General features: G+C 30.0%; 2 protein-coding genes across 2 annotated transcripts; one reads left to right on the top strand and one right to left on the bottom strand.

Annotated features, from left to right (window-relative positions):
• Positions 1-3,417: 3,417 nt before the first annotated feature.
• Positions 3,418-5,310, top strand: LOC130943739 (protein transport protein SEC13 homolog B-like). Its single transcript, XM_057871745.1, has 2 exons — positions 3,418-3,627; positions 4,243-5,310. Exon 2 carries the CDS (start codon positions 4,247-4,249, stop codon positions 5,150-5,152), a length of 906 nt encoding a protein of 301 aa, XP_057727728.1. The 5' UTR covers positions 3,418-3,627; positions 4,243-4,246; the 3' UTR covers positions 5,153-5,310.
• Positions 5,311-7,240: 1,930 nt separating this feature from the next.
• On the bottom strand, positions 7,241-13,915 carry LOC130936444 (uncharacterized). The gene is made up of 4 exons (XM_057866515.1): positions 13,343-13,915; positions 11,064-11,513; positions 9,043-9,367; positions 7,241-7,622 (listed from the first exon to the last, which is right to left on the bottom strand). The coding sequence occupies exons 1-4, from the start codon at positions 13,781-13,783 to the stop codon at positions 7,489-7,491; spliced, it is 1,350 nt and encodes a 449-aa protein (XP_057722498.1). The 5' UTR covers positions 13,784-13,915; the 3' UTR covers positions 7,241-7,488.
• Between the last annotated feature and the right edge of the window lie 3,052 nt (positions 13,916-16,967).

Here is a 16,967-nt window from a genome sequence, read left to right as displayed (position 1 = left end):
TACTTACTTATAAAAGAACTGACAATTTACAAATTGATGGATACTCAAATTCAGATTTGGTAGAATATGTTGATTCTATAAAGTCAATATTGAGATACATCTTTATATTCGCAAAATCGATGGATCAATATCTTGGAGAAATGATACATAATTACCTTTTGTCAATTCTATCATGAAAGTTGAGTGTTGCTTATTTTGAAACTGTCACGAGATACAATTGAATGAAGAATTTTATCTTTTGTGCATAAAATATTGAATTCTAGACCATTAAATTTTGAGAATATATTGTGACAATTTGGTCGTTGTATTTATGGTTAAGAATAATAGAAATAATATAATCGAAGTAAGCATATCAACATTAAATATGTAACCATTAAAGATTTAATTAGTTTTAATTAAATCTAATAAACATATAATGATAGTTAATGAAGATCTATCATTATGATTAATATAATTTGTCTTAACTGTTTGAATATGATAAGTATTTTAGAAGCCGATATATTATTGACAATCTTAGAGGTCACAAATGTTGAACCAAGCAGGGAGAATGATAGAATTTTTTTATTCTATTTGTAATCCAATTCATTAAATAGAAATTAATTTATGTAATATTATTGATTATTGAGTAAATATCTTTTGGTTAACTTTATTAGCAGTTAATAACAGTTAATTTATTTATTTGTTCTTTGATGAAGAGAATCTATATAAGACATAAAATTTAGGTCACCAATTTTAGCTATTGAAACACTCTAGTTCCATCTTTGTTAGTGGTTAATGAATTGTAAGTTCCTAAATTAGGTCAAGAACAAGAATAAAAATGAACAAGATTAAACAGGTTGCGGTTAGAAGTACTTGAATTACTGGTATTTAAAGAAATTAAAATATTAACACCACACATATTTACTGTATATTCATGCTCCAAATCTATTATGTGCACATTAGAAAATAAAATTTGCAATGCATTATTCTAGGTTTAGAGGACAAAGTCAAATGATATGGCAGTAGAAGAAGATTAAAATATATTGTGAACCGTATTCTTTGTTTGTGTCTTTTTTAGATTTGGCTATGATAATATACCTAAAGGAAGAACCTAAAGTTCTACCATAGTCTCTAGTTGAAAGAAATTTTCTCTCACCACTATAGAGTGAAAATAGGCTAAGTAATTGTATTCACAAATTCATACACCCATTCACACAAACAACTATATTGGTTCTTATACTTGACCACGTGGGTTAAACCCATGTTTCAAACCATGTTGCAGTTTTATCGAGGCGAATAAATCTACCATTCATATCAAGCCTTATCTACAAAAATTTAATTTTAATGTATTATCATTGTAAAACTGTATTACATATGTATCTAATCACATAATATCACATTAGAAAAAATAACTACTTTTTATATTTATTGTATGAATAATAAAATTTTACACTATTAATCCATCAAAATTAAACTCTATCTACAAATATTTTTTCTCGCTTGCTCGTGGGCTCTCTCTTCAAATTAAATACGTTGTAAAACGCAGCAACCTAAAATAGTTACTTATTATTTAAAAGATAAAGCCCAACTATTACAAAAAGAGAAAGAACCCAACAAATTCAAAAAATGAAAAATAATATGAAAACAACAAGAGTTTCGCACGTTCTCTTTCTTCCTTTCTGTTTCATGGTGGATTTTAGCCCGCGCTCGTCCAATTGAGACTAATGGAACGCTTTGTACGGTCTGTGTTCGTGTCAGTCCAAATAGTCGACAAGTATATTGGTGACTCATCATGTGCAATATTGCTGTGGTAATTCTGACCTTTAGACAGGTCTATATGGTCTTTTAGTAATTATATTTTTTTATGTTGCTTTTAGGGTCGATATGTGATATATAGGGGTGTTATCGGTTTGGTTTGTTTTGGTTTTGGATCAAAAATCAACCGAACCGATATATTCGATTCTTACAGATACATAATCGTTCAGTTTGCTACTTTTACAATAATCGAACCGTACCAACAGCAATTTGGTTCAGTTGATTTTTTTGGTTTTTAATTTTTAATGAGTAAAATATGAATCACAATAATTAGAGGTTCAAAATAGTCAATAAACTAAAATAATAAGAGTAAAACATTGAAATGGTTAGGAGTTAGAGATTTTTGCTGTTAGGTTAAAGATTAAAATGGTTAAAACATTGAAATGGATGCATATGTTCGGTTCGATTTGGTTCAGTTCGGTTTCTATCGAGCCAACCAAAAATCAAACTGAACCGATCGATTTTGTAAGAAAAAACCGATTTTTTTTGTTTTTAAATCGGTTGTTGTAATTTTCGGTTCGATTTGCACTAATTTTTGATCCAGTTCGATAACTTACACCCCTAGTGATATACATATTTTGCAGATCTAATGTATAAATATGTTATTATTTTATTGCAAGTTGGGCCATTTTATTGGGCTTGTAAATATCTTTTGGGCTAATTTAGTGATTTGTGTTTGTAAATCTCCTAAGTTGGATAATAAGTGAAATTAGAGTTGGACTTTCCTGATAAGTTAAATGAGTTGAATTTTAAGATTGGTTTAAGAAGCACTTTTGAGGAGGTTAACAAAAACATTATAAAATAATATAAAAAAAGAAAATATTATAACTAATGTTATGATTTGGTGGAGTATTTATTGGTGTTATTGTTGCATAGCATATTACTAACTTGCTCTAATTGATCTCCAATAGAACATACCTCAACTAGAAAATTATATACAACAAAAACATTAAACGAGTATTTCATTCTTTCAAAATAGTAAAAAATGCGGAACACAAACAAAATGTACTTACCATCAACACTCAATCTTAAAGAATACAGATGTGTTGCAACTTGCAAGTCTTCAAAATGTTTATACTTCAAAGTGTAGGTTGCTTGTCTATGTTTTCATGGCTGCCACAACCATTCCAGACTGAATGTATAACTACAGCTCTTTTAAGATGTTGGCATACTAAAATTCCCTCTTGCGGGCTTTTTTTTTAATCAATGGTATGAAGTATGAACTATGAATGAATTTTGTTTTTCATTTTATATATTGTTAAAGATTTTCCTTTCTCATTTTCTCTTTTTATTTTTTATTTTTCATTTGCCTTTTTTTTGTCATTTTCTCATTCATGGGCCAAATCGCGAATTGGGTCAGCTCTTATGATAAAGGATACGTATTCAGCTCAATAAAATAATTCGGGCCATAAATCAAGTTGAATTAGTCTGATGGTTAGTTGCTTAAATAAATGTTGAGGGTTCGAATCCCGCCTTATGCATGCAGTAATCTCTTGTCTGTTGAGAATACTGTGAAAAACCAAATAAATAAAAAAAAAACAATTCGGGCCGCATTATATCTGGGGTAGAGTCCAACAATTTATTAAATATGTGGTGCCTTTTTCAAAACCGAAATCTTTTAGGAGTCAAAACGCAATTTCATGATAAACCTGAAAACCCATATTAGAGTGTGTCAGACTGTACGCGGGCTAAAATCCACCCTGTTTCATCTTCTCTTTTCTCAAACTCGATCTCGTTTCATCTCACACTTCTCGCTAATTGAAATTCACGCCGCCCTCAACGGCTGCTCCGGCCACCGCCACCGCCTCCTTCTCCCTCTCTTCTACTTAACAGGTACCTTTTCTCTCTGTTGTTTAGGGAATCGTAGATCGGTTGAAATTCGAACCTAGATCTTCAGATTTCGTCTCCATTTTATGTTTTCTTTGCATTGTATCGAAGATCCGTCCTTTTTTCTCTGGAATTTGGTTTGATGTTTTTCTTGCTCGTTTTTGTAATCCCGCCCCCACTTTGTTCGATTTGTCTACGTTTGCTAATTGCCTTCGATTCTGTGATCCCCTTTCCATAAGCCCTGACACGAAATTCTCTCTCACTTCTTGTTTCAATTTTATGCCAAATCTAAACCCTTGTTGCATTGTGTTGATTGCTGTCATAACAGTTATTCTGTTCTGTTCTTTTTTTGTGGGTTGTGGTAATTAGCTATTATGTTTTTGTTGAGGGGTTAGTGATGCAAAGTAAATTGATATTTGAAGCATGAATAGTTGCTTGGATAAACTTGTACATAATATTTATGTACATTGTGTTGAATCTTATATGTATGGTTTGTTTGATGTATGTTGGCTTTACGCTGTAGTGTGCTTAAGATTGTCGATGACAAAAACAAAAAGATAGGAACAACATCGATACCAGAAAAACTAAGTATTTGACATTTTTTGTGTGTCTTGATACCAGAAACATGCCTGCTCAGAAGGTTGAAACGGGTCATCAAGACACAGTCCATGATGTTGCAATGGATTACTACGGTAAGAGGCTCGCTACAGCCTCATCTGATCACACAATTAAGATAATTGGGGTTAGCAACTCGGCCTCTCAGCATTTAGCAACTTTGGCCGGTCACCAGGGTCCTGTATGGCAGGTGGTATGGGCCCACCCAAAATTTGGCTCTTTACTTGCTTCATGTTCCTATGATGGGCGTGTCATTATTTGGAAGGAGGGTAACCCAAATGAATGGACTCAAGCTCATGTCTTCGATGACCACAAGTCATCGGTAAATTCAGTCGCATGGGCACCTCATGAGTTGGGTCTCTGTTTGGCTTGTGGTTCATCTGATGGTAATATATCTGTTTTTACAGCAAGAGCAGATGGTGGATGGGACACCTCGAGGATTGACCAAGCTCATCCAGTTGGCGTAACTTCTGTGTCATGGGCACCGTCAACGGCACCAGGTGCACTTGTTGGTGCCGGGTTGCTTGATCCTGTACAGAAGCTGTGTTCTGGTGGTTGTGATAATACTGTTAAGGTATGGAAGCTCAACAACGGACTTTGGAAGATGGACTGCTTCCCGGCTCTTCAGATGCATACAGATTGGGTTCGAGATGTTGCTTGGGCACCTAATTTGGGACTTCCTAAATCTACTATTGCGAGTGCATCCCAGGATGGAAAAGTGATTATGTGGACTGTGGGCAAGGAGGGAGATCAGTGGGAAGGCAAGATCTTGTCCGATTTTAAGACACCGGTTTGGAGGGTTTCATGGTCGTTGACTGGAAATATTTTGGCTGTGGCTGATGGTAATAACAATGTGACATTATGGAAAGAAGCAGTAGATGGGGAATGGCAACAGGTGACAACGGTAGAGCCTTAAAATTATCAATATAGAATTATGGAGACTTTTTCATTTTGGAATATCATTGACATCTTGTTCCTTTGCATATTATACAGTTAAGTAATTGTGCTTGATAATCCCTTCCTTGAATTCCATTTGATAATTTGTGCTTGCAAGAATGAAGTTGATTAGTGTGAGCTTATCTCCTTTGATGAGTTAGAAGGATATGATTCAGGTATATAATGAGACATTTCATAAGAATTTTGGAATTTTGTCCTGGCAGTAGTGTAAATTATGACTGTTGTGTTAAATTTTAGACGTGCATTTGTAAGCATTACTACATGTGCTATGTTTTATTTGCAATTCATAAAGTTAGCAATGGCATAAATGTATTGGTCCTCACATACATGTCATGCTTGCCAACGAAATTTATGTTTGTTCCTCAAGGACTCCTGTGATTCTTGATGGCAAGATTTTTTTCCCTTCTTGTACTGCATCAGATGGAGCTTTTTTGTTGTTCATTCCGTTGATCCATTTTGTAATCTTGATCCGCTTAACATGTAACTAAACTATTTTCAAGCATCATATTGGAGTGAGAAACTTGAAATATCGTGTTTTGAATGAGAATGAAAGGTGACGTGATCACAATTGCCCCTTGATAAAGATGTAGATTCAAATTCATCTTCAACTGCGATGGAACTTGATGTTGTTTTTGGCAACTGTTGTGATCACTTATCTGGTGGTTTGACATTTGCAATAGTTCTGAGTTCTTTTGATTGCATTAGGTCTTCTTTTATCTAAAAAGATTATAAAATAAAAGCCTACGTAGCTGGATGCTGTTAAGAAAGGAAAACTTTTTGCTATAGTTAATGGGTAAAGTTGTCAAAGCCTCCTGGTGTTTGTGGTTAAGGGTGAGCTTGTGAGGTGGAGTCTTAAAAAGCAAGGTAAAAAAAGAGATGGACTTGAAGAATGAATTGGAGGGTAATTTATTTTTCAAGCCAATTTTTCTTCCCTCTTTTAACATCGTGACTCAAAAAACACTACCGAGGATAGAGGTCGATGTTGTTTGTTTAGGGAATTGGGTCACTTAGTTGTGTCAATTAGATCACTTAGCTGAACAAAATCTGAATAGATGTAAGGGTCTGACAATGAATAAGATAATGTAGGATTTAGTCTCCATTCTAATTCTATCCACAAGTTTAAAATATTTTTAAAACTCAATTATATTTTATTTGTGGTTTGAGAATCCTTCAATTCTAACACTATCCACAACATAAAGTTTTTATTCGATTCTATGGTAACAAAATCTTTTTTTTTCCCAATCAAACACTTTAATTATTTGATGTTACATAAATATACTAATAAAATAGAAAATACAAAATTAAGTTTATATTAAAAGCAACAAATTTCTAATAAAATCTATGTATTATTTATCTCAAGTAATATTTATGAAATAAAAAAAGTGTTATAGTATCAATTAAAGTGGTTGGTGTTAAGTGGTTTGACGAAATTATTAGAGGGAGGAGATGTGGGTTTGATCCACCATTGATATATACTAATTTTTAACTTTCCCTACATACTATAACATATAAAGGGTTTGAGTAGGTCGAATTAAGTTAGGCCTAAACATGTACACGACTCTATCTGTAGCTCAACCTGACCCGCTGCGGATCGCATTGTTAGAAAAATGTATAATTGGAGTTCTTGCATTTAGGCCTTTAGTAATCAAATAGTAAGTTTTCTTTTTAAAATATTTTAACATTATCAACCATCACAATCCCTTCCCCATCTCACATCTCGTGCTTTGATCTTGAGAAGTAGTTGCTAAGTTCAAGTGTTCCTTCTGCATCGTGAAGCCAATAGAGTGACAAGGATGAGGTTGCTTCCATTGGTAATTTTTAGCTCTGGATATCCATGTTTATTTGTAAACCTCCTTTTGGTTTTCCTTCTTTAAAATTGCCTCACCAAAATAGCAAGTTAGCAACCATTCTACAGAGTTTGTTCTTTTATTTATTTATTAAAAAAAAACTTTGCGAGACTAGAAAACAATGCAACGCAATTATGCTCAAAGTAGCATAAAAATGTGGTAAAGCTCACGAAAATGAAAATTGAATAGAGGAACATATAATTACAAGAAGTCGTGGATAGAGAGAATAATACTCGGAAAACATGAAAGAAAACATTTAAATAATAAAAAAAAAGATTTCACATCAAAATTTGAAACCTATAGAAATAATCTCTTCCAATTTGTAGCCGCCAGCGAGAGGAGAAGCAGAGCAAAGAAAGTAGGTTATTCATGAAGTATAAATAAACCAAATTGGTTTGCTATATAAACAACTCATTTTCTTATTATTTTATTTAGCAATTAAAGAGAGTTAGAGAAAAATGGTTTTGCCAAGCAACCAAAGAACCAGCGACATCTCAATACCGAATATGGTGTTAAGCGTGCCCCTATCTAACATCACTCCGAACATCGTAATCCCTGCTCCATTGTTCTCAAAATAATTCACTGCAAAAATAACCAACATTATTATATTATTATTCATGACTAGTCATCACAAATATAATGCTTATTAAAAAGAAAAAATAAATGATTTTAGAGACATTATATATATGAGAATTTGTTGGGTACATAATAAAGAATATATACAGCTTAATTATTGATCAGATCTGTGTTCTAATAAAAAAATTGGTCCAAGCTTGAAGAATAAGGGAAAGGACGATAGGCTGTTCTTTTTAAAGGATAAACTTATGTTGGATCTGAATTGTTAATTGATGATTAGTTAAGTTCAATAAAGAAATCATCCATGATAGATCATATTCTTTTTTATGCTTATATTTTACTGCCGTCTACCTTGGTTGTGCATGTGATAAATAAATAAATTATTGATTCTGTTAGGGAGACAATGGATTATCTATACAATGTGTATAATAGCTATTGAGTTACAAAATGAACATCTTCATACTATTTCATCCGAATACTAGGGATAATAAACATCTTTCCAAAAATTTAAACTGATTTTAGAGTCCATACCTTTCGAATCTAGCGCTCTAATATTATGTCATGATACCACTCATCTCAAAAGTTTCAACTGATGAAAAAAGATAACACTAATATCTTTTAATATATTTTTCTAGTGTTTAAATTGTATTTTTATCAAAATATCTTTCAAAATATTTTGTAATGATTAAAATATTTTTTTACTAAGATACCTTTTAATATTATTTTTCTAGTGATTAAATTGTCACATCATTGCATATTATTTTAACATTAAATTAAAAAATTCTTTTCTGTGAGACTAATATAAAAATATAAAAAAATATTAAACCAAACTTGTAAAATCATATATAATAATATGTATTGATATTATGAGATTAACAGTAAAAAAAATACAAAAAAAATTATTGTTAAAAATTTTTTTGGTAAAATTATAATTTAATAACTAAAAAATTATTGAAGAGTATCTTAGTAAAAAAAATTTAATCATTAAAAAATATTTTGAAGGATATTTTGGTAAAAATATAATTTAATCACTAAAAAGTAAATTTGTTAAAAGAATATTTTAGTAAAAAAAATTTAATTGCAGAAAATTAAATTTTTGTTAAAAAATATTTTTGTAAAAGAATAATTTATTTTTTTTAAATAGTTAAAGTTAACGATAATTAACATAAAAAAATTAAAATGAGTTAAAGAAGATTTTTTTTAAAATTATAAAAAAATATACATTTTATAAATAAAGGTATCATTTTAACATTTCTTAAAAGAAAGGAGTAAAATTTTTTTCTTATTTAAACATTAAATTTTATACTACTCCTAACAATATGTAATAGTTAATAATCTATGTACTGAATTATTATAACAATATGCAAATTAAAGTGTTGTAAAAAGGGGCAGTGCAATATATAGCAAAGATATTAAGAGAACACACCAAGAGCTTGTCTCTTTTGATATGAGATAGTGCTGTAAGCATAAGACGGAATTAACTTGGTAGAATTAATGTCATCTTCTTCATCACCACCATCATCAGTATCTGAGGAATCTCCATCCGTACCAACATGAGGGAAGATTCTCTCTGTGGAATTCTCAGCTGCTGCAACTAGTCCATCACCGGCGCCTGCTCCGTCGAACGAATCCAACGTCGCACAAACATGCCACTTGGCAGCCAGCCCTGTGATCGCCTGTGCTCTGTGCGTGATCTTTGTTGCACTACGTAACAATATGCACAATGCAGAAAGAAGTGTAACGGAACACAACTGCGCCATTAAAAAAAAAAATTAATTGTAATACTAATTTATCATCGGATATTAGAAATAATAAACATCTCATGCCAAAAGTTTAAATTGATTTTGGAGTTCATCAAAAATCAAACTCTTGACCTTTCGGATTTAGAACTCTCGTATCATGTCATGATACCACTCATCCCAAAAGTTTTGGCTGATAGAAAAAAAAATAACACTAATGGTTATATTTCTAATACTGAATCGGATATTCCTAAACCTTTATTGTACACATTATACAAATATTTTATTGGTTCTCTATACTTTTTCTACGAAAAATAATAAATCTACCTAAAACGAAAATATCATAAAATATTTTACCCTTGTTTATTTTAGTGTTGTCATCATTTGTTATTTTTCCCAGTTTTGTAATGGACAATCATGAAGAATAAGATCTAGCACGACGAATAAAAGGAACATGGAGGCAACACAATTGCACAAAATAACGGACACGTCTTCATTTAAATAAAATTACTATGATCTCGATCACGAACACTTATTCTTATATATAGAATAATTTATAATTCAAATGAAATCAATGTTATATACTATGTAGTATGTACAGCTAATAATCGGGGTCCACAAGTGCGCATCCTTAAGATTATTCATCAAATAATTCAATTAAGATAGTAAACCAAATCTTGTTTAAAAAATGATAATAAGAATTAAGATAAAATTGAAAGGGAATGATGGACGTCTGGACGAGGAAGATTAAAAAGTAGAGGAAGAAACCAAACTATATTCATCTTTGGTGGTTATTTAATTTAAAGAATTCTGCTTTTTTTAATTTGTCTTACACTCATTAAACAAAAGGCATACCGTAAAAGTTTGGAAATAACTTTGATTACCTAATCAACAATATTAAATTGAAACTATAGAAATTTTCTCCTATAGATATAACCCACGGTTGAAGTTTACGTTAGCTGTGAGATGTACAAATAATCAAATTTGTTCAACCACTATCCATTAGTTTAACATTCTTTTCAATATAATTTTACTAATAAACCATCAAAAATACATTCGAATTATTTTATTATCAATAAAAATATTTTTAAATTAATTAAAAATGTGACAAAAATATACTCATGTGAACTAAAATGTCTTAGGTAATGAAAATTCAGAAAACATTTTTATCATATTTAAAAATATTTTTATCGATAATAAAAATTAAAGACATTTTCGTCTACACTAAAATATTTTTTGGTGGTAATTTTACGATTTTACCAAAAGACATTCCTAGGTGCATATTCACAACTAATTTGCTTTTTTTCTATTTGCTGATGGGAGAAATTTTGTATAGTTAAAAATTGTTATATAATAATTTAGTTAAATATATTAAATTATTTAATAATTTTTAACTTAGATAAAAATAATTGCATGTAATTTTTTATCTATCATTCTAAATTTATAACTTGTAAATTGTTTTTAAAATTTAATTTTAATTCACTAATAGCATTAAACATTTTACATACGTGTTTATTTAAATTTATTTTTTTAGATGAATCAACTTATAAGATAGTTATTTTTAATAATTATTACATAATTAGACACAGATATAAAACTATTTATCAAAAATTAAATTCTTGTTTTCGAGCTTAAAAATTAATTTATTCATAAATAAATAAAACTGAAAGAGTAAGAAAAGGGGTAACAAACAAAAGTGCATACATACCGCAAGCTCCCCGGCTTTGTAGATATTGACTTGATTTCTGGCTTTGGTAGTGACAAGAAGACACATGAGCTGGCTTCCAGTGACCAATACGATAGCGAGTATAATGAACGCGCGGTATCTGTGGCTGATGATTCGCAGGTGCCTCCTGATCCTCAAGTGCTCCAAGAGCACAGTAGCCACGTCCGAGTCCACGTGGAACACCGTGGCAAAGTCCTTCAGCCGTAGGATCTGGAGGTAGCAGATCAGACGGAATAGAATGCACACGAGAAATATTACGGTGGTTCGGTACAGCCAGGAGCAGAGTTCTAATATGCACAACACTGTACCAGTGACGTACACGCTACCAAAGAAGGGTATCTGTGACGATGCTGATGCGTACCACCATATTTTGTATGCACTCTCCGCAGCGAAGCACGGCACAACAAATACCGATATGATCTTCAGTGACCTCTGTGTTTGTTAACACAAATTTAAGAAAATTAGTTAGAGAAAGTATAGGGAGATAAGGGCCTAAGTGTATAATGCGTACAATGGAGAAGTTTAGAAAGTATTAGAGATATGATCATTAGTGTTACATTGTTTTGTCAGGTTATGCTTTTGAGATGAGTGGATTCATGAAATGGTATTAGAATTTTAGATCCGAAAAGTCAAGAGTTTGATTCTCGGAGAGCTCCAAAATTAACTTATGTTCATTTTATTCATAGACCAAAGATTTGGCTCATTGTACACATTGTACGTTTAGAACATTGGCTCCCTAACACTATCCAATTAGTTAATTTTAATTTAAATATGAGGTAAAAATAAGAAAAATATTACTCACTTAAAATTTTTCCTAATTCTTTTATCATATACACACATCTAATTAGTGTTTTTATAATTAGTGCTAGAGAATATGTACGTAATTCATCAGAATAATGTTTATTTAAATTATTAGAGAACATATGCTTAGCTCTTCATAGCATGTTTCTAGTTTGAATAAATGAACAGTAAGAACCACTATGGATTGTTCTAGCGTAGTGTGATCTTGAATTCTTGATAATGATGACGCCATCTGTGTCTTTTCCGGTAAATGCGGTTATTATACAATAAAATTAATCACTAAAATTTATTATTATTATATTTATATATAAAAAAATATATAATTTAATTTATTTTTAATAAGTATTTATATTCTAATATATATATATATATATATATATATATATATATATATATATATTAATGATTCAGTTTGATAATTAATTTTAGTATATTCTTATAATTCATATTTTTAATTTTTGTTCACTGAGCTAATCATGATGACTAAAACTTGGATAATGGACATGGAAAAATGAAAAAAAGGACTGTATGTAATAATACGTCCTTCAAAAATGTTCATAATTGTTCATTTATTCATTTATATTTAAAATATATTTATAAATTATTATTTATGAAAAAACAAAGAAAAATCTAAATACTTTTAAAATATGCATTAAATATATATTTTTTAAATTCAACATTTTTCACCAAATTTATAATCTCTATAGGTGTTTTCCTTTGTGTTGTTTATTTTTCCCGGAGGTTTCATCATCTAATACTTAAATGACAAAGTGAGAGTCTTTAAAGCGTGCTCTTACTCATTATAACAACTAAAAAGTTGACAAATATGCCACATTCTACAAAAACAAATGATTGAAAAATACTACTACAAAGTCAAAACAAGATACATAGAATTACGGATTAAGGTTTCTACTCTGAGCTATCTCAATCTTTTTCAATCGCTTTAGAAATTTCCAGCTGTTTCCTTTTGTAATACAGTAGTAACCAAGCTAATATTCTTTCGAACTTAAGTTAAATTAAACTAAAGCTATGGTTTTCTTCATCACTTCATCATGTCTCTGTCTAAGTTAAACCTTTACCAATATTATTGACAATTAAAAATACATAAAAAGATTTACGAAATTGCATTACTACTAACTATAAATGGGGGTTTGCCTTTCTAGATGGTTCTCTGACTTTAGCAACATTACAGCGCAAAATTAGCAAGAATCTCACGCTCAGAAATGTTAAAAATAGCACTCGTGTTAGAGAAGTTATTCTTAGGTGCTCTCAGAGTAGAAGAGTCTTAACTGCGACTATCTTCTAATTGGATTAATGTCTAAACAGACATAAACACGGTAATTAGAGAATGAAAAAAAGACAGATCAATTTGAAACAGATGAAAAATGCTCTGTTTTATTGTGTTGAGCTCTTTTTTAAAAAAAAAATGCAATGTAAAAGAGAGAGGGAGAGAGACATACGTTGAGTTCGAACATGTAGTTATTCCTAACGGTTTCGCTCTCATCGCGGAGCTTATCAAAGAAAAGGAACCTTCTGAGTCCGTACTGTTTAACGAACCCGGTGAGGCAGAGGAACGAAACCGCCGCCATGCCGCTCAGTGACACCTGCACGACGCTGTCGTAAGGGCGGGAGTGGTGGGAGTCACAGGAAGGGCAGGACAGGAGGAAGTGTGACACGGCGGGTACGGCCACCGTGAAGAGGAGGAACACCAGCCACGACAGCGCCGCCGTGAATTTGTTGGACTGGTCCATGCACATCCACCGGAGGTAGGAGCGGAACGTGCGGAACTCGTCGTTCACGTTGGAGACGCAGCGGTTGTATTGTTTCCTCCGGTCCAGGAGCGGTTCCTTGTTGGAAGAAGAACGATCGGCATCAGTGATGGTGGTGGTGCTATCCGCCATGGCCACCGGGGAGGAAGATTAACTAGAATTTAGAAGTTAGAAGAGATGGTTTTGTTTAATTTGGATCGAGAATGGGTTTAATTTCCGATTTATTAGGATGGCAATTTAACTCCTGGAACCTATTTTCGGCCTTTCCTGTCTGGAACTTATATATACTTGTGAGTACTCCTTAGCGTGTCTATTAATTTTATTTTCTTTTTCTAAATTTATGTGTTATAATTTGAAAATAATCAATATCGTATGGGAGAAATTCTTATTAGAATCAGTCATTTTAAGTTTTTTTTTTGTCATTATTTAGTCGCTACAAATATTAAATTATTTTTAATAAATAAATTTTATTAATTTATATGCGTAAATTTTAAAAAAATTTAAGTACAAACAGTATGTATTAATTTATGTCCGTTAAATTCTTAATAAATATATGTATAAATTATTATTAACTAAAAATGATAATATTTGTTGATCATATAACGTTATTTTATTATCATATGAGTAAATAACTATAAAAATGCCTCTAAAAGATTTTAGGACTCTAGGTGCTTGTAAAATTATTTCTAAAAGATCAAACAGACAAAAATGTCTCTAAACATATTTAAAATTTGAAAAAATAACAAAAATAATATATTTTCATAAGTGATAAATAATTTTGTATTTAACAAATGATTTGTGTATTTTATTTAAAATTATAAAAATATTTTGATAACTATGTAAAAGGAGAATACAAAATGTTATAGTAAAATTCAATTTCAATTTTTTTTTATATTTTTATAAGATTTTTTACCATTCACAAAAGTCAAACAATTATGAAACAAAATACATAAAATTATTAAATTTTAATAAAGAGAAATGTATATTTTTTAATTAAACTTATAAAAAGTGACATCAAAATTTGATTTAAAAATATTTTATGGGAATATATATGTATAATGTTTAGTTATGTTTTTAAATTTTTTTATGTTATTTTTTGTGTTTTGATCTTTTGGTAATACTTTTTGTAGTATATTCTATTCATATGGATACATATAGATTTAGTTAAGATGATAAGATATTAAATTTTATAATGAATGGTTGTGGGTTTCAATTTTATAAATGTAAAAAATATATATTTTTTTAAATATATTTGTACCCTATATAAAAGACGTTGAAAATTGTCGAAATTATCGGTAAAAATGTAAAAAAAAAAAAAAAATCCGACCATAATTTTATTATCGTTGAATTTATCTGTAGATAAACGCTAATTGTATAAATATTGCTGGTAATGATTTATCAATGGATTTTTTATTTCCAACACTATTTTTATCGGTGAATTGTTTGCAGAATACTAATCTAAAATGATGTTATTATTGAATTTTTTCTGACAGTGATGATGGCTCTCTTTTTTTTATTTTGTTTATGGTCTTAATTATTGGTAAAAATTTATCTCAGACAATAATATTATTGAATTACGACATAATATTTTAAATCTGTGAAGTTAACATATAAATCTGTGGCTTATCTAATGACTTATATAGATGATATAATTATAACAAGTAGTGATCAATAAGAGACTCAGAAGTCAGAACTTCATCATCTAATGACCTACGTGAATAATATAATTGTAACAAGCAGTGATTAACAAGAGACCCAGAGTCTCATCATCCGTTTGAATAAAAAAAATTCCTTTATAAGAATCTAATTAATTAAAAAAATAATATAAAAATTTAATTATAAATAAGTGAAACTATATAAAGACTAATAAAATAATTAAATTAAAAAAAATATAATTATATGTCTCAATAAAAATTAAATTTTAAATATAACTATTCTAAGTATGATTTTTAATTTGTATATTGGAGTTAAAATAGTATTTTTCACTGTTATTGGGATTTTGTGCGTAATCCGCGGATATAGACGATAGCTTAAGACAAATCTGAGACTTAGATTTTCAGTTCCACAAATTGATGGATCAATTTTTCTCAAATCGGACCCTTAGATTTGAATGTAATTGGGACATGTTTTTGTATCAATCAGACGATCAAAAATAAATTAGTAGAGATTGAACGGTGAATGCAGTGATGTTCGAAGACATGTTTCTATGTCAATCAGACGATCAAAAATAAATTAGTAGAGATTGAACGGTGAATGCAGTGATGTTCGAAATCTGAGACTCAGATTTCACTCTTTATCAATCCAACGAGTAGGATTATATCAAAAATTGAATTGACAAAAATTATTTTATATTTAAATAAATTTTTAAAAATAATTTTAAATATTAAATTTTTTTTATTTAAAAAAAATATTCATACGTATTTAAAACTTAATAAAAATATTTTATTTTTGATAAAAAAAATTTTCAATCAAATAAACCCATGGAAACCAAGACTAAATATATTTACCTTCCTTCTTTCGTGGAAAACACTTTTTGCCTAAAATTTATTTTCACCATAATAAGCATGCACTTCATTAATGTCTTTTCAACGTCAACATCCTTTTTTTTATTTTCTTTTCTTACTGATAGAAGAAATTTTATTTTCAATATAACAAAAGTTCCCAAAGTATTTATTATTTTTTTTCCTTTTTTTATTTTTAAAATTTGTCAAACTCATTCACCAACTTGGCCACCAATAGTGTGATGGATTCATGGATTTGTATGAAGCATTGCATTATTATTATTTGCCTCAATCACCGCGATACCACAAATTGTGTTTAGAGAAAAACCACACCAGAACCAGCCGGCGACGGAACTGTTCACATGGGTCGGATAGATCAGAGGGGAACCAATGCAAGGCAAGGCACCCACTTTAATACAAAAATATTACATGTAACTATGTTAGCAAAATTATAGGTTATTATATATGATAACAATGATAACCAAAATCAATTTGAATTTATCTAGTGAATTAGATTACTAATTTGTTAAAACAAGTTTTTTCTAGAAGCGAAAATCTCGATTCTTTCAAAGAGTGCAAAGTCTAAGTCTTCAAGTGATTAAATTTAATCCTTTTGACACTATCATAAAAATCAACCACAAACAAAATATAAACTTCAAAAAATATTAAACCTAAAAAAATATAAATATAAATGTTACATTAATTAAATAACTGTTCAAACAGAATATATTGTTTCTGAGTCTTTTTTTTTTGGTACTCTTCTTTCTTTACAACCTAGATTCTCTTAATTTATTTAAATAAATATCAGTTTAAAT

This window comes from Arachis stenosperma, chromosome 1 (genome assembly GCF_014773155.1).
Source record: "Arachis stenosperma cultivar V10309 chromosome 1, arast.V10309.gnm1.PFL2, whole genome shotgun sequence".
Classification (NCBI taxonomy): Eukaryota; Viridiplantae; Streptophyta; class Magnoliopsida; order Fabales; family Fabaceae; genus Arachis; species Arachis stenosperma.
Note: the sequence above shows the minus strand (reverse complement) of the source record. Positions and strands in the feature narration are given on the sequence as shown.